This window comes from Malaclemys terrapin, chromosome 7 (genome assembly GCF_027887155.1).
Source record: "Malaclemys terrapin pileata isolate rMalTer1 chromosome 7, rMalTer1.hap1, whole genome shotgun sequence".
Classification (NCBI taxonomy): Eukaryota; Metazoa; Chordata; order Testudines; family Emydidae; genus Malaclemys; species Malaclemys terrapin.
This window is the reverse complement of record NC_071511.1, coordinates 85,298,160-85,317,237: the sequence shown is the minus strand read 5'-3', so window position 1 is coordinate 85,317,237 and position 19,078 is coordinate 85,298,160. Positions and strand designations below refer to the sequence as shown.

At 43.3% G+C, this 19,078-nt stretch overlaps 1 protein-coding gene across 2 annotated transcripts in view; it reads right to left on the bottom strand.

Moving 5' to 3' along the window:
- The window catches only part of LOC128840564 (prosaposin-like), a 44,862-nt gene that overhangs the window by 8,530 nt on the left and 17,254 nt on the right, over window positions 1-19,078 (bottom strand). The window contains exons 2-11 of one of the 2 annotated variants that reach the window (XM_054034738.1): window positions 11,881-12,014; window positions 10,435-10,509; window positions 9,993-10,118; window positions 9,203-9,397; window positions 7,771-7,914; window positions 7,089-7,145; window positions 2,577-2,693; window positions 882-983; window positions 394-577; window positions 6-169 (exon numbers count right to left, since the gene is read on the bottom strand). In XM_054034738.1, the coding sequence (XP_053890713.1) occupies window positions 6-169; window positions 394-577; window positions 882-983; window positions 2,577-2,693; window positions 7,089-7,145; window positions 7,771-7,914; window positions 9,203-9,397; window positions 9,993-10,118; window positions 10,435-10,509; window positions 11,881-12,014 (1,298 nt within the window). Of the gene's footprint in view, window positions 1-5; window positions 170-393; window positions 578-881; window positions 984-2,576; window positions 2,694-7,088; window positions 7,146-7,770; window positions 7,915-9,202; window positions 9,398-9,992; window positions 10,119-10,434; window positions 10,510-11,880; window positions 12,018-19,078 lie in introns of both variants that reach the window. The other variant, XM_054034737.1, reaches the window with a different exon arrangement.

Here is a 19,078-nt window from a genome sequence, read left to right as displayed (position 1 = left end):
TTTACCTCCTCGCTGATAGATTTTGGTAGGAAGTGACAGACTTTTTCAAGTGCAGCCTCAATTTCAGCTCCTGTAGCATTCTTCTCCAGTTGCTTCTCTAAGTAATGTACAACCATCTTGCACACGTCACAGAAGTCACCAGCCTGTAATGGCTCCGAAGCAATTCTCACTAATCAAAAATAGACAGACTGACAATTAGCATTTTTTGTTAGAATGATTATATTGAAAACTTCTCATCTTGCCGCTGGTCCAGTTCTTAGACTAAAGAGTAGCCAAGAGGCTAACAATTGAGGTCCAGGTAAATAGTATAGTAAAAGATAGTCCCTACAGGGGAATCTGATCACACATTAAACAAGTGTGTTTTATACTCAATACGGGTTACCCAGTGCTTACCTTCAGGAGAAGGCTTGCGGCTTGTGCAGCATTTCAGCATGATGCATACAGTTTCGGGACTAGTTGCCTCCAACAACATGTCAATGACAGCTTTGCCATAGGTTTCCACAAAGTCCTTACACTGGTCTTTGATACTTTGAGGGAATACGAAGCAGAGCTTCTCCATTTCAAACACTATTTCCTCCTGGAATAAGAGAGTGGGAGATGTGGTGAGAAGGAAGAACTCATGGAATCAATCTCAGTAGTACCCATTTATGCCCTTGATCCCACTTAGGAGGGGGACAGATCTCACTGTTCCAGGAGCATGAGGAACCCAGAGAGTACTATTAGGGCAATACAAGTTACCACATACCAACTCTCCCTCCAACCCTGTAACAGCAGCGGTACATGCTCCAAGCAAGGAGCTGCATCATTCCAGCAAGTATTTAGTACAAGTTCTACTTCAAAACATCAAAGTATAAGAATTGTCCTTTGCACCAACACCACACCTCTGTCCTGTTGTTCTCCAGCAGGTTGGTCACCTCTTTCACCATTGTCTCACATATATCGCAGACAGAGAAGGTTTCCGCTGGCACCAGGTTTTTCTGCATCTGAGCATAAGGCAATATTTATAGAAGATGATTATGGCATTAATATTTTAAAGTTAAAATTATCCAGAAAAGACTATCACCAACCAAGTGTGAAATTTGTTCAGGTGCAGCATGACAGCTTGTTTCCTATATTAGACTTTCATGAGCTGACAAAGTAAATGGAAACTAACACTAATTACCACTGATAAATTGCTGGAAAGTGAGTTGCATATGATGGAGCCAGTATGGACAAAGCCACAGGTGAACTGAAATTTAAAGTCTATTTGTAAGTTCCAAAAGGGTCTTCAAAAGAAAGGAATGGCTCTTGGAAAGGTCACTTCTTGCCCAGTTTAATACTGGATGAAAAGTTTATGTGAAGTGGACTGAAACCTGTAAAGGCAGGGGAATATAGGTCTATCTAGGCCAGGGATTCTCAAACTTCATTGCACTGTGATCCCCTTCTGACAACAAAAATTACATGACCCCAGGAGGGGGGAGACACAGAAGCCTGAGCCCGTCCAAGCCCCGCTGCCCTTGATGAGGGGGAGGGGGCAAAGCCTGAGCCCCACTGCTCAAGGGGAAGGGAGGGGAGGGGAGAGCAGGCGGCGCACTAAAGCTGAAGCCCAAGGGCTTCAGCCCCAGGCACGGGGGCTGTAACCTGAGCCCTGCCACCCAGGGCTGAGGACCTCAGGCTTCAGCTTCAGCCCCTGGCAGTGGGGCTTGGGCTTCAGTCCAGGGCCCCAGCAAGTCTAAGCCAGTCCAAGTGACTCCATTAAAATAGGGTCCCGACCCACTCTGGGGTCCTGACCTACAGTTTGAGAACCACTGATCTAGGTGATTTTTCCCCATTCCAATTACTTTGATTCTATTAATCGGCACTGATTTTTAAAAAGCTACAGAGCTCACTGGGATCTTCAGGACCAAATCAATTTGAGCTACAAGCATCCTCCAGTTTCCTGTACCAAGGAGAATACTGTCAAAGACATTCTTTTCAAAATCCTCATTTCCAGTGCATTGTAACTATCTGAAAAGACTTCCTTTTGGGCTCAAGTTTCTTATCCTTCACCTCAGACAAAAGGTGACGGGGAACTGATTTTCAGAAAGTTTGAACAAAATATAAATTGAGCTGATTGAGTTACATGTATGAATACTGTCTTTTTTAAAAAGGTAAAAATATCAAAAGCATCCAACACCAAACATAGGCTAAGCTTCAATTTTATCAAAGGTTTAGTCTTCAATAAAGCCTAGTGCCTCTAATAATGCTTGAAGAAATGTTGTTCAAAATTCAAGCTATAAGCAACTGAAAGATGTTCTAGCCATAGTCTAGTACTGTACTACAATTCATACTTGACTAAAGGTTAAAATGGTACCTCATAGCTTTATTCTGTGCCTGCTCCAAAATGCAACTCTCCAAAAGGAAGCAGCTTTGTAAACTAAAACACCAACCAGTGATGGTCAATAGTTTAATATGCTAGGAGACGTGTTATTCTGTGCACCGAAATGGAAGTCTGAAAGTCTGCATGCATCTATATAGCTTTACTTCATCATCTGGCTCACGTAGCCTTGGTCCTTTTACAAAAAAGCAGCAGGTAGTGTTGAAAGCCCCCATCTTACCTCCTCCACAGACTCCATCTGCACTTCATGCATCACTTTTGCAGGCACTAGAGTCAGGAGGGGCACAGATTTCAGGGAAGGACAGAATCCAACCATGGCACAGATAGCCTTTGGTTGCTGGAGAGAGAGAGACACACATCAGCTAAAGTCAGGATTTAAGAGATCCTACACAGATTCTATTTAACCTCACAGACTCCATCAAAGGGAGAACTGAAAAAGCAGTAATACAACTAGGAGCTTTAAAAGTGCAAGAAGATTGTTCTCAAATTCAAATATTGTGGAAGGAAACAAAAGTTTTGGCCATTACGGTTATAGGCAGGACAAACTGATCAGGTTTAGTCATTTTTAATCTGAAACTAGTGGGGATTTAGGGCTAGTTCTTAGGCATTTGCAAATGACCAACCCCTTAAAAGACATGCATCTTCTTCAATAGCCAATGTGACAACAGTAGAGAGGATATTCTGCTATTCCCCCTTTAATCTTATGAAGGTTTGAGTGAAGAACACATTTTATCTGGACTCTATGGAGTTTGTGCAAGATCCAAGAAATGCTGGGAAGTTCAAGATTGATTGACATCCACGAAATCAACTATTTTCTGTAAAAGCATCTGTTACTTTCATTAGATGCCATGTTATGTGATTAATTCTGTAAATAAAGTGTTGGCATGAAGAGATGCTTCCAACAAGATCACTTTTATGCAGTTATAATGTACTATCCCTACAGTAGCAGGGAACGTAGCCCGTACTTCTCTAATTTATCAAGAAATGCAAAAAAAACCCCAAAAAGCTGGCAGAAACCAGTTATTTGTACACAAGGCTTTGGGTTTTATAGTATAAATCTTACAGATACTCAAGTTACTAATCAAATCATACAAAGGAAGGAGCAAACCAAACAGAAGCAAAAGCTCTTGATCATCAGCAAACATGGCTCTGCAAATGTAGGTTCTTGTATTGCGCCCCACCCTGTGGTACAGGACCATTCTGCTCCAGCTCTTTGCAACAGTGCAATTATTCCAGATCAGCAATATCAGTGATGGTGAATGGATTACAGCTATCTGCTCCAATCCTGCTGCAGTACAGGGCAGCAAAGGTATTCAAATGGGCACACCAACCTTTTAAAGAGAAGTCACTCCCCTACCTAAATTTTAGTTACTATTATAGTGGACACTTAATATTGCTATAACAAAGATTAGAGAAAAAAATTATTTCATTTCTTCTGTTTATTTTTGTGCATTTTACAACTCTTACCAACATCCCATTTGTGTTGATTCTTCACAAAGCACTAAAGGACAGCATTTTTCTTTAGACTGACTAAACTTCAAAGTGATGGTGCTCCCTTAAGAACTTGCACTTACATGACAGTAACCAAGTGACTGAACATAGTTTAGCTGATTCTGTGACCTTCGTGCTCAGACCACCACTGGGGGGGGGGGGGGGGAAGAGGGGAGAAGGGGCAGAAGTCAGCAAGACTGGAGCTATTGTATCCATAGTTCTACCCACCACAAGCAATGAACTATAAATAGACACTAGAACTGGAGAGCTTACTGCGTAAAAGGGACTGCATTCTCTCCCACCCATCCCCTTCATGGACGTTTCCCCACATACCTGGAATCCAGAAAGAAGTGTTTGTGAAGGGTTGGGGGAAGGAGCAGTGAGATGAGAGGGGAAGAAAGATGGACGGGCCTCTTAGGCTGATATCCCATAATGAACTGGGCTGAAATTCTTAAAGACTAGTTTATTCTCTGAACTAAGACACTTCCTGCCCCACTCTTCTCTCAAGGTAGGTTTACTACAGTTTGCTCCATCCTGTGTATGGTTAATACAGGATTAGGGAAGGGTCAGGAGGAAGTGCTATCTAAACTTTAGTAGAACCCAGGACCCTATGGCCTGCAGTACTAGAACACTCATGGCCATAATGCTCTTTATGATGCTATAAAAGTGTGTTAGAAACATGTCCAAAATATTTTCCCCCTTCAGAAGGGGAGGTTTTTAGAAGCAGATTTCCTGTGACACCCACAGATGTAACTAGAAGTCCTGAGTCCTTTGAAACTGGTGGTACTACTAACTACAAAAAAAAAAAAAAAAACCCTAATGCCAGGCATGTGAAACAGGGAACAATTGTTCAAATAGGAGACCTCGTGCAAACACAGTGAAAATAGACAGCACTTACAACAGCATAGGGTACAAAGCTAGAGGGTTGTGTTTCCAAATAGGTTTTTGGCAAACTCTTGTCAGCACCAGAGGCTAGCAGAAAAAGCAGTCTAGATTAGATGTGGTCAGACTCAGACTGCCCTCTTCCCCCCACTACATGAACAGTCTGACTATCAAGTAGTAATGGCAAAACACTTTATCTCCCTTCTATCTCCATCCTCTAACAAGTCAAACAATTTCAGACAAAGGAGGTTTACTGTAATGCCATACAGTTTTATTTATCATGCCCCTCGCCTATAAGACTTCCATGCACAGGTAGAAGCAATACCTCAGACCGAGCACCGCTTCAGACTACACAGATTCAGGTCAGCCAGGCACTGCCTTTAGTGGAGTTCCCTGGTTCATGCACTATAATAAGCGTTTCAAGGTATTAATGCTACAGCAGCACCACATACATGCAACATGTTCTCATTGAAACATGACAGACACAAGGTCTCCCCCAGGACTTTTCTAAATAGGAAACTAGGAGACACTGGAGGAATGGAAATTTGAAGGCCCCCCCCTGTATCTTCTTCCCAATTCACATGCTGTGGCTGTCTACAACTATTGCCCTGGCCTATAAAGGTTATCCTAGAAGAAAGCCAGTCACAGCACTGACTTCATCTTAGAGCTCTAGGACTCAAGAGTGAAATCAGAAACTGATTAGAGGCAGCGTCAAGATTTTCCTACATCTTCACCTCTATCCCAGGAAAAGCAATCCGCTCCACTGGCGGTTCCACCATTAGGTTGAAATCTTAATGAAGAGCTGATACCAGGAGCAGGAACCATGACCTATTCATTGGAGATCTCTCTCACCCTTCTCTTTTTCACTCCACCCCCAAACATCCCTTGTATCTGTCAAAGCTGAGGGCAGTCACAGCACATACACAACTAATTAGCAAGAGGTGAACTACAGCCCTGTAGCTGAAAAGCACCACCACAGGCAAGTTTCTCACATACCTGGTCCTGCTGTTGATAGAGGAGATTGGCGACAGAGAAAGAAAAAAAAAGAAATGAAAGACACAACAGTTTGATAAAGGAAAAAACCTCAAGCAGTTGAGCTGTGCATATGGTTTTTACAAAAAAAATCATCTTGCTAGTGCCCCAACCTCTATGCATGAGGTAGGCAGTGCAAGGACGACCCTTCATTTAGTTAATTGCTCACTCCAGAATAGCTCATAGCACATTTTTCAAGCTATCACATTGATAAAGCACCCTAGGAAAGATTACATCCATACAATATGTGAACACTGCTCAGAGCAAACCAGAATGTTAAATGTGTTCATGTTCCAATTTTGAAGTACTGTCAAGATGCAATAGTTACAATTGAAAATTTGAAGCCAACTTTAATTGGAAAGAACATTTTAATTTTCTTTTTTGCATAAAGTGTGCCCTTAACTCCTGAAAGTCATTTCTAACTGACAAACTCCAAAACAAGAGGCCCACAATATACTGTCAAGTTCAAGCCTTTGAGACACGCTGAAAACAATTTAAGTAAGGCTATTTAAAGCGAAATAGCATGTCTATTGATTAGAACAAGTGTTCAAGTCAGTCATGGGCTCTATTCACAGATCTACCTTGCCAGTGAATGTGTTACTTTGGACACATCCCAGTATCTCAATTCCTCTGTTTTTAAAAACAGAGATAATAGTGCTTACCAGTCTTTGTAAAGTGCTTTGCAATCCCTGGATGAAAAAGTGCTATGTAAGCGGTTGCAAACAAAATTTATGCATTTTTGTACACAATATCCGTATCAATGGAACAAAAAATTTATTCTCCACTGCCTACACCCCAACCTCAGATGCATTAGAACTTCAGCTATCTGAAACCCCACTCTTCTGACAATGCTTACTACCGTGGGGATGTGCCACATCCATGCCATCAACCAGGTTTTGTTATCAAGTCAGGTCCCTGGGAAGGACCAGCTCAGGTATCTATAAGAAGCATTTTTGGCATAGAGTTGAAAAAGTAGCCACGTTCGAGAGAGTATACACAATGGAAGATTTAAAAGCCATTTATTGCATGCACTCCGAGGTCTGCAAGAACAAAGATGTCTATGTATCCTTAGAATGGCTGTGGCAGATACATAGGGGAAACAGCGAAAGAATGAATTCAGACTTTAGTCGCCAAGTATACGAATATGACTGGATTAAGGATCTCAAGACCTCAGCTATGAAGTTTACACACTTCAAAATGAATCTGGAGGAGTCCTGATGACCTTTAGAAGACTTAGGGTATTAACATTCTCCAGAATAAGTTAAGAGGAAGCTACACAAAACAGAGAAGTTATACCAAGAGGAGATTTGAGGTCATGTGATCTTACCATGTGCATCATCATTTGAATAGCCAAGTCTGAATACTGGGAGATGTAGTCCTTGCACTGTGGGAGAGAAATACAGGCCAGTAAACAAAACCACTTTACCCATACATGCAACTGTTAATGCCACATTATGGTGAAATTACATACATCTTGTAAAATTCAAAGCAATGTTTCCCACAACAATTAATTTGTCCCCAGCATATTTGTACTATTTTGCCATGTTATGCAGTTATCTGTGTGTACTTACAGTTTCTTGAATGTGGCACTTTTGGACACAGTCAAACAAAATTACTTGTGTACATCATGTGTTTCCCATCACCCCATTTTGTTATTTAATGAAAGAAAAATATATTAAACTATTGCAGCATTACCTCACCCAGTAATTGCTATTAGCTCTGAGATTACTTGCCACAATCCTCCAGGTTTTTCAAAACATTAAGACGCTCACCTTAGAGTGAGGATTTAATTTTGAGAGAAGGAAGGAGGTAGAAAGCTTTTTTGGATCAGAAACCTTATGGTTTGTAAATGCTGGGCCAGCAAATTAAGTCCAAGAGCCGCACCTAACATTATCTACCTTGTTTCTACCAAATATAAATCCCATTGAAAACCGACATTTACAGAGGTCATTTCATGTCTTCACTATGGACAATTTCCTTAAACAATCAACAGAAGATTATTTTGTTACCAGGTCAGCTGTGGCAGGTCCCAAGCGTTCACACTCCTCCTTGGCATGAGCAATTAAGGAAGTCACAAAAGAGGAGTTGGTCCTTACAGCTTCCTGAACATCAGTGACTAGCTGAACACAGTCTTTGCACACGTCCCCAGCCCCCTGAAAAGGGAGAAAGGGAAAATACTACCTTTAAGCTTGTTATGCAGGAACATCTGCCAGACTTGTGTTGCTGGTATCAATTACCACTTCTACGATAAGAACTTTAACACTTCTTCTAAAGAGTACTTTATAAAATCATAAGTTCTACTAATACACTTGAGCTAATGGAGTAACTGACAGGAATAGTCTGTTGTCCTCATTGAGTGTTCCAGCCATTTGAGGGGAGATGAGGTATACACTGTCAGCAGGTGTCATAGCTATTTGCTGACAGCTCAGGAATACTGAGACTCCTGGCTCTGGAGAGGAACGTTTGGATAGTCACAGGCTGTTCTGCCTGAGGCCCTTCCAGTCTGTCCTCTGCAGCTCCCGGTCTACTCCCTATACAACACATCTTGTCCTTTCCTGCAAGGCAGTTCTTGTTGCCTCAGCATTGGACTCAGGTTACTTCCTCTTCCACAAGGTATCAGCAGGGAGATTCTTTCCTGGGGTCTCAGTAATCTCCTTGCTTTCAGGTCTAGTGCCACTGGGAGAAGCAGTTGCAGGGAAAGTCCTGCTCAGCTCCTGCAGGCCTGGGCTGCAGCATGCTCAATACAGACAGAATCTTCAGCGAATTTAGTTGCTAAACTCTAACAAGGTTCTATTGAGCATTGCAAATTTAAGATTTTTCAGAGGCTTATAACTTGGTCAGATATGGGTGGGTTTTTTTTACGGCAACAGCAAAAATAGCACTTCCCTGACAAATTTCAAGCCTTTGTTCGAAAGCCTGGAGAGGTACTAAAACTTCACTAAAAACAGAAAGTTTTGTTTTTGGTTTGTTTGTTTTTTAAAACAGGCAAAACATTTTCCCCTCATCCCATTCTCTGAAACAGCTGGACCCTTTTTGTTGAAGCTTTCAAAGAGAACAATTCTGATACCTGGCCTGGAAGAGTTTCATCCCAAAGAATTAAAAGTTTGGCAAAGTTATAAGCAACTAAAAAGCAGGATCCTGTAATGGAAAGTGTCAGGCAATCCTAATTATAGGCAGTATCATTACCTCGGACTATAACAATGCAGAAGACAAATCATAACAAATATTGCATAGCCAGCAAAACGGCTATTTCACACTCATATGTATAACACAATTTATTTGTAGTGCGGCATTCACTTAGTTAAATGCATGCTGGCTTTCCAAACTTCTAAAGTTGCCTGTTAACCCAAATTATCAATAAACTGTTATAAAGACCACTGAGGTACTTGAATAGAACACACATTCACTTCTCCTGTGCCCAGAGATATGCTGCATCCTTACCTGAGACTCTTGCTTGGGCTTGTCCTGAGGGTAAAGGAGAAGAGGCACATTAGCCATGAAGGGAGATGCCAGTTCTGAGAAGTCCAGTTCAGGTATCTTGTTGGACTGGAGCTGTTTCTGAAGTTTCATTGTAGCAAGGTGCTTCTGAAGGGATTGGCACAAGCAGAGGGCACTGCACAGTACTTCAGGATTATCCTGAATACGAGAGAGAAAAAATTAGAAAAACAAAGCACTAGTCTGATGCCATCCATATTCAATCTCACAGGTTGAATGCACCTTAAAAGTGAGCAAAGATTCACTGCAAGAAAGTGGCTTTAGAATTTAAACTGGTAATTGTTTCCTTGTAATCCCTAATCTGCACCTTCATGAAATGGAAACACTTCCATTAGATTTATAATGCAACATTGTATAGGCAAGTAAACAGAACTTTTCTGGCTGTGATTTCTATTATTGTATTAACACAATTTATATCAAAGACATTTCAGGACATCAGGAACATTTATATTATCAGGAGCAGTGAAATGAGAGATTGAGGACAAAATTTAAGAACAGGGAGTTTTGGATGACAGGAGTTCACAAAGACAAGAAGATCTGGACATACACCACTACTTAGATTTGTTTTCTTTTATTGTAATGACTTAACAGTCTGCACATTAGGGAAGTTAGTAAATCTCATTTGTATCTGCTTAAAGGATTAGACCCACCCACCACTTACCCTACAAGGGACAAAACTCAGAGACATGGCATAGTTTTTCAATTTAAGATTTTCAAAAATTTACAGTCAACTTACTAACTCTTCTTTGATCAGGTCCATGACAACTGGTAGATAAGCATCCACGGTCTCCTTACACTCAGATACCAGGCCTTGGTCAGGAAGGAACTCACATATCTTCTCGATATAAGAACGGATCTCACCCTATGAGATGAGAGGAGGGTTATTGGCTGTGTTCATGCATACAGCAGCAGAAAGATGTGCCAGTTCTTCATTCTCAGAGAATGATTATACGCAATCTGGAAACACTTGAACTCTGAAGTGGGGTGGGGTGTGATGATACATGTCTTTGCTCTCCAGTATGAGATCTTCTCAGAGCCACCAGTGGTGATACTCACTGCACTAATACTTCTTTCAACACTAGTTTTTAAAAGCGTTAAGCCCCATTTGGAGATCACTCCCCCTCTCCCTGGGGGATCACCACTACTACAATGAAGTCACATAGTGCCCTTAAGCTTACCTCTGTGCTATTGTCCTTCAAGAGATTCCCAGCCACTGTTACAACCTCTTTACATAAGTCACATGGGATGCTTTTCTGAGGAAAATAGAGTAAACAAAGGTTACTTCAGAGGGACCTAAAAGTTAGTAAACACACTAAGCTTTCCTTGTGCATTGCATTTTTCAAGCTTTTTGTGCTTTATTTCCTCTCTTCCAAAAACAGGCCAATTCTCTTCCTGTTTGAGCCCAAAGTCAAGGCCATTTCAAAGTTCCAGTTTCTAGGATAGACTGATGTCAGATACAAAACCAACATATGTGGGTGGAAGAAAGCAAAGCAATAGCACATCTACTGCAGTAAGAAATATCACTAATACAACATGTTCTCTTTCACATATGACTGTGTGAAAGTTTGCTTTTGATATGCCCATCTTAGAGGGACTTTCCTGTTCCACCTTCCCCTTCAAGACATTAAGGCTCCAGAGATTGTTTTTGGCTGCTCTGTTTAGGAATTAGGTGGAAAGCATGCCACCATTTGATTTTGTGTTGAGGAACGAGAATAATAGAAAGAAGATCAGAATGACTCAAAAACTGTAGTCCAAAACTAGCAAGAGTGGGGGGTCAGACGGCCAAATCTTCCCATAACCAATTTTTTAATCAAGCTAAAACACTGCCTCTGGGGGCATGGTATTCAATCAATTTTTGGTCCTGTCTGTAGCAAAAAGAGTAAAACAAGGTGGTAGGAGGTGGGACCAGATGGTCTAGTAGAACTAGCCAGTCTTGTACCCTCCAACACATTTCCCGATGCATTTATACACCAATGTTAACCATATTAAAACATACTTTCTCAAGCACACAGATTTGGAAGGCGCACTGATTATACCATTATGGAGATGAAGGCCATTGCCACAACATAAGTTTCCACAGAAAATGCAGTACATGGTACGTTTTAGGAAACGCTGCAGGCATATATACAATTACAATTTTACTTATTTTTCCATTGTGACACCTTCAAATTTAGTGTGGCTCAATGAGATCTCTGCAGCCATAATGGATGTTAGACAACAGGCATTAAGTTTATAGGATTCACTCCTGGAAGCATAAAAGGAATAAGTTTACACAGCTCATTCAGTTTCCGTCCAGGATGGTCTCTAGGTTATTCTTCCCTCTCCTGCTACCCTACAAAACAGTGACTGGATGGACATAGGCAGAAGTTAGCAGAGTGCTCTTCCTTTCCCTCCATAGCTTGCATGAGAAAATCCTATTTCTTTTTAAGATCTAAGTTAACACATTGTAGCCAAATCTTTGATGCAAAAATTTTGGCTGGCCTGAACATCTAGAAAAAAAGTGCGATTCAAATGGCACCTTCTTCCTTCTCCAAGTCAGACACAAACTTTAGAAACAGTTAAACAGCACATGAAAATACAGATGAGCTGAATGTCAGAGTGGAACAAGTCTCAATTACACTCACCACAGAAGGCTTGTTCCAGACAGTTTGCTGACAGTGTTTCACAGCTCCACATTGTGATGCAGTCCGCAAATTCTGACACCATATCTCAGGACCCTTCACGCAGTCTTTCTCCCACAAGAGGGGGCTTGCCACAGCTGCTGAAGAGAAGTACATTTTCAAAATTGTACATCTGAAGGTCTCTCATACCCTAAGTAGTTACTCCACATGAACTTCTAAAGAAGTTCAATTAGCTTTTTAAAATAGATTTAAGACACTGATGCCCTTACATTTTAGGGTAGGAACTTACGCAGCTTGTAGTCAGATTTATACACAGATATCGACAACCAACTACTACCAGTCCCTACCCATACTTCCAACACAAACAAAATGCTAAGTTCTAATACATACATATTTTTGAATATTTAATATGCAATCAGATCAATTAAGCACTTCTTGAACGAGCTTTCTAAAGTGTGGGCTTCTGAAGAACCACAATGCTCCGACTGGGCTGCTTTATTTCCCCTACTTCCCCACCTTTCCTCAAAGCAAATTAGACTTGGAAAACTGGTATGGAAGAGCAACGATCGAACTGGTTAGGGGCAGTATTAACATTTGGGAAGCGGCCCCAATACTTAACCTCTGTGATCTATAGTCTTCTCATAAGGAGACCATGACACCAATGTAAACAAGCTAGTTTCATACTAAGGCAGAGGTGGGCAAACTTTTTGGCTCGAGGGCCACATTGGGGTTGCAAAACTGGATGGAGGACCGGATAGGGAGGGCTATGCCTCCACAAACAGCCTGGCCCCCGCCTCCTCCCACTTCCCGCCCCCTGACTGTCTCCCCCCCCCCCTCCAGAATCCCCGACCCATCCAACCCCCCCCCGCTCCTTGTCCCCTAACCGCCCCATGGAACCCCATCCACATCCCTGCCCTGACAGGTCCCCTGGGACCCCACCCCCATCCAACCCCCCTGTTCCCCATCCCCAACAAAAAAAATTTTCCAAAACAGATTCCAACAAGAAACTGCAGAATTGGAATTAAATTCGCAAACTAGACACCATTAAATTAGGCTTGAATAAAGACTGGGAGTGGATGGGTTATTATACAAAGTAAAAACTTTTTGCCCACGCTAATTCTTTTTCCCCCCCTACTGTTACTCGCACCTGCTTGTCAATTGTTGGAAATGGGCCATCCTGATTATCACTACAAGTTTTTTTTAATAACTCACCTTAATTACTCGTTACAGTTGGTATGGCAACACGTGTGTGTGCGTGCGTGTGTGTGTGTCTTCCTACTGTATTTTCCACTGCATGCATCCGATGAAGTGGGTTCTAGCCCACGAAAGTTTATGCTCAAATAAATATTAGTTTCTAAGGCCTGGTCTACACTATGAGTTTAGGTCGAATTTAGCAGTGTTAAATTGAATTAACCCTGTGCCCGGTCCACACAACGAAGCCATTTTTGTCGGCATAAAGGGCTCTTAAAAATTATTTCTGTACTCCTCCCTGATGAGGGGAGTAGCGCTGAAATTGACATTGCCAGTTCGAATTAGGGTTAGTGTGGACACAATTCGACGGTATTGGCCTTCGGGAGCTATCCCACAGTGCACCATTGTGACCGCTCTGGACAGCAATCTGAAACTCTGATGCATTGGCCAGGTAGACAGGAAAAGCCCTGTGAACTTTTGAATTTCATTTCCTGTTTGCCCAGCGTGGAGCGCTGATCAGCACAGGTGACCATGCAGTCCCAGAATCGAAAAAGAACTCCAGCATGGACAGTACAGGAGGTACTGGATCTGATCATTGTATAGGGAGACAAATCCGTGCTATCAGATCTCCGTTCCAAAAGACAGAATGCCAAAACATTTGAAAAAAAAATCTCCAAGGCCATGCTGGACAGAGGCCACAACAGGGACTCAACACAGTGGTGTGTGAAACTTAAGGAGCGAGACAAGCGTACCAGAAAGCCAAAGAATCAAATGGACGCTCCAGGACAGAGCTGCAGACATGCCGCTTCTACGCTGAGCTGCAGGCAATTCTGGGGGGGCCGCCACCACTACCCCACCCCTCTCCGTGGACTCCGATGATGGGGTACTCTCAATTGCAATGCCTGAGGATTTTGCAGACGGGGAAGATGAGGAGGACGACGACGGCGGCGAGGTTGAGGAGAGCACACAGCACACCGTTCTCCCCGACAGCCAGGATCTTTTTCTCACCCTGACTGAAATACCCTCCCAAGGCGGTATCCCGGACCATGAAGCCATATAAGGGACCCCTGGTGAGCGTACCTTTGTAAATATAAAACATAGTTTAAAAGCAAGTGTTTTAATGATTAATTTGCCCTGAGGGCTTGGGATGGATTAGTGGCCAGTACAGCTACTGGAAAAGTCTGTTAACATGTCTGGGGATGAAGTGGAAATCCTGCAGGGACATCTCCATGAAGCTCTCCTGGAATTACTCTAAAATCCTTTGCAGAAGGTTTCTGGGGAGAGCAGCCTTATTCTGTCCTCCATGGTAGGACACTTTATCATGCTATGCTAGTAGCAAGTAATCTGGTATCATTGCATGACAAAGCTTGGCAGTGTACGGTCTCGGTGTTTGCTGGCATTCAAGCAACATCTGTTCATCTCTCTGTGTTATCCTCAGGAGAGTGATATCGTTCATGGTAACCTGGTTGAAATACGGGAATTTAATTAAGGGCACATTCATAGGTGGCCGTTCCTACTGGGCCGTTTGCCTGTGGCTGAAAAGAAATTCTCCCTGCTGTTAGCCAAGCGGGGGGGGGGGGAGGAGAGAGAGAGACACATTGGCACTGAGCTGTTCACGTTTGGCTATCAGGGATCTTTCCTGATATCAGCCACGCGGTGCGGTGGGGAGGAGGGTTAAAGCGATCATCCCAGAGAAAAGGATGGGGGGGGGGGTGTTAGTTTGGTTTCCGTTGCTGCACGTTAACAGCCCTAAATGGACAACTCAATGGGCTTTGCTTGGTATGGGAAAGGAGGGCACTGCTGTTATCAAGGTTGCAGAAGCCAAAAGACTATGGCTTACCATGGCCGCCTGCAAGCCGAATTCTGTTGCCCGGCGTGTTTGATCTCTAACACCAAAGCCGCAGGCACGCTATACAAGATGCAAAAAATGACCTTGTACCGAAATCACATGTGCTATGTAATGTGAATAGCGTTGTTCACCATGAAAGAGTATACCCATTGTTCTGTAAAATGTATCTTTTAAAATACTTCTCTCCTTTTTTCCCCCCTGCAGCTGCAAATGTTTCAACCCTCCCTCTTCCATTCCAAAGGCTCTCTCAGATAAGGCGGTGAAAAAAAACCACCACATACACGCGATGAAACGTTCTCTGAGCTCATGCAGGCATCCCGCACTGAAAGAGCTCAGCAGAAAGCGTGGAGGGACACAATAGCACAGGACAGGAAAGTGGCCAGTGAACATGAGGAGAGGTGGCGGCAAGAAGATCTGCGGGAACAAACTGACATGATCCGGCATCTGGTGGAGGTTCAGGAACGTAAGCTGGAGAGACTGCCACTGCAGCCCGTTTAATTGCCCTCCCTCCTCCCCAAGTTCCATAGTCACCTCCTCACCCAGACGCCCAAGAACGCGGGGGGAGGGAGGCTCTGGGCACCCAACCAGACAGAAGGCTGTCATTCAACAAGTATTGAAGTGGCCTTTTCCTTCCCTCCACCCCTACCCCACCAGGGCTACCTTGTGAGTTATCTCCCTATTTTTATAATCAATTAATAAATACATGGTTTTTAAACAATAGCGACTTTATTTCCAAGCTGTGATCGAAGGGGGGAGGGCAGTTGGCTTACAGGGAATTAGAATCAACCAAGGGGGCAGATTTTCATCAAGGAGAAACAAATAGAACTGTCACACGGTACCCTGGCCAGTCATGAAACTGGTTTTCAAAGCTTCTCTGATATGCAGCACTTCCTGATGTGCTCTTCTAATTGCCCTGGTGTCTGGCTGCGCATAATCAGCAGCCAGGTGATTTGCCTCAACCTCCCACCCCGCCATAAACATCTCCCCCTTACTCTCACAGAGATTGTGGAGCACACAGCAACAACAATGGGGATATTGGTTTCGCTGAGGTCTGCGCGAGTCAATAAACTGCGCCAGCGACCCTTCAAATGTTCAAATGCACATTCTACCACCATTTTGCACTTGCTCAGCCTATAGTTGAACAGCTCCTTACTACTGTCCAGGGTGCCTGTGTACGGCTTCATGAGCCAGGGCATTAAGGGTAGGCTGGGTCCCCAAGGATAACTAGAGGCATTTCAACATCCCTAACAGTTATTTTCTGGTCTGGGAAGTAAATCCCTTCCTGCAGCAGTTTAAACAGACCAGAGTTCCTGAAGAAGCGAGCATCATGAACCTTTCCCGGCCATCCCACGTTGATGTTGGTGAAACGCCCCTTGTGATCCACCAGTGCTTGCAGCACCATTGAAAAGTACCCCTTGCGGTTTATGTACAGGCTGCCTTGGTGGTCCGGTCCTAAGATAGGGATATGGGTTCTGTCTATCGCCCCACCACAGTTAGGGAATCCCAATGCAGCAAAGCCATCTGCTATGACCTGCATATTTCCCAGAGTCATTACCTTTGATAGCAGCAGCTCAGTGATTGCGTTGGCTACTTGCATGACAGCAATCCCCACAGTAGATTTGCCCACTCCAAATGGATTCCCAACTGACCGGTAGCTGTCTGGCGTTGCAAGCTTCCAGAGGGCTATCGCCACTTGCTTGTGAACTGAGAGGGCTGCTCCCATCTTGGTATTCTTGCAGTTCAGGGCAGGGGAAAGCAAGTCAAAGTTCCATGAAAGTGCCCTTATACATGCAAAAGTTTCGGAGCCACTGGGAATCATCCCAGACCTGCAACACTATGCGATCCCACCAGTCTGTGCTTGTTTCCCGGGCCCAGAATCGGCGTTCCACTGCATGAACCTGCCCCATTAACACCATGATGTCCACATTGCCGGGGCCCACGCTTTGAGAGAAGTCTGTGTCCATGTCCTCATCACTCATCATCGCGCTGCCATCGCCTCCTCGCCTGGTTTTTCAGTTTCTGGTTCTGCATAAACTGCACGATAATGCGCGAGGTGTTTACAATGCTCATAACTGCTGCGGTATGCTGAACGGGCTCCATGCTTGCCGTGCTATGGCGTCTGCTTGGGCAATCCAGGGAAAAGGGCACGAAATGATTGTCTGCTGTTGCTTTCACGGAGGGAGGGTTGACTGACTACATTTACCCATAACCACCAGCAACAAATTTTTGGCCCCATCAGACATTGGGAGCTCAACCCAGAATTTCAATGGGCAGCGTGGACGGCAGCGTGGACTGGGAGAGCTACCACAGTGCACCGCTCGGAACGTCAACCCTTGCCACAGTTCTATGGACACACACCGCCGAATTAATGTGCTTAGTGTGGACGCATGCACTCGACTTTATACAATCTGTTTCCAAAAATTGATTTCTGTAAAATCGGAGTAATTTCGTAGGGTAGACATACCCTCAGGTGCCACAAGTACTCCTCATTCTTTTTGCTGATACAGACTAACAGCTACTATTCTGAAACCTGTCACTGTGTATTCTACTTTCAGTATGATGTGTAAATTATGTTTTGCAATACATTTTCGCCTAGTTACCACCACCCTCTCACCCACACCCTCTCCAAAACACTCTTGTTTGCTCTAGCTCAATTGCATTAAGTCTTTACAGAACCAAATAGATTAAGGAAAAGCCATATTTTAGCTTCAAGGTTCTCTTCAGTTAAAAAACCCCAGCCACCATCATGGCAACCAATGCTAGCTAAACAAGCTATTCATTCATGAGCAAGATCTCTTAAAAGAGGTTAATTGTGAAGTACTGGAGAGACTTCATCAGGAATTATTAATCCAGTATTTATAAAAAAGTGCAGAGTGCCTGCTGATCAAGAAACTGGAATTTCATTCTACTTATTAATTTTAAAGGGACACCCCCACCTGTAACATCCAACAACATGTTGAAGTATCTCCACACGTGTTTTCCCTCACAGGACACTGAAAAATAGGGGACAGGCTAAGCTAAAGGGTTAAATATGCATCCTAACGGGAAAGCAGCAGTTCTCACAAGGGGGCACTGTCAATCCACCCAACCTTTTTGGGTTCATTGCCAACATTTGCCAAGGCTCCTTCTACAATTCATTTGCACACACCACATCTAGCTTCCATCTCACGTACTTTACAGCACCTCTAGACCTGTACAGCTGCATTGCAACACCTTCTTTGAGAATGGTTTCAGGGCTTTCTTTGAGAATTGTATTAGATAGTGAAAGCCCTGAAACCAAAAGAATGCTCACATCTTTTACCGGAATCTGCTAAAAATCTGTATTACAGATATAATGGCACTGTTGCCCTTACCGGTGGCCCATCATGGGACACCACAGTGACACAGTCTTCCTGATCAATTTTACTCTACAGATTAGAATATTAAAGGTACTTACTGAAAAGCCAGCTGTAAACACTGGTAGAGAGCAATGGCGATTCTCAACATTACGTCACGCCAAGTCCACTCTCTCCAAATCCATCCAGCCTAAGAGCAGACAGCAACTCCAGCACTTAGCCTACATGCCCTGGATTACAAAACTCTAATCCCGGCAGAAGCAGGATTTTCATTTGAGGAACCAGAGCTATGTGCATGTGCTCACATACACCTCCTTCTAGAGAAGTATAGCCCTGGCTACAGCCTGAACTATGAAGTGATCTCGACCCAAATTCTGCAGCACCTGGTGAAAGATCAAACTATGTAGCAGCTTCAGATTATACTAAATAAAAACCTTTTACAAAAATTAAATTTGTAGATCATCCTTTATTTGTACACGTATTTCAATTTTTATTTTTTTTAATAAATTCTCCCAGATTTTTTGCACATTGCAGCAGGTTGCACTGAAAACACACAACTGTACAGAAGCCATTCAGGGCAGGGGCCAAGAAGGTTTCGTAGCTACATAGGGGCCATCTGAGGTTTTGGCAAAGAGGAAGGGATGACACTCTTCTTTCCCTCCTCCTCGAGGTTAGGACAGGAGTGGGCTGGGTTTTTTTTGTTTTAAATTAAATTTCCAATCCAGTTAACGGCTACTCAATGACCTAATATATAATCAGTCAATTATTACAGTTACAAATTTGTACTTATCGCAACTGATTTTTTTTAAAGCAATGTTTGCATTAG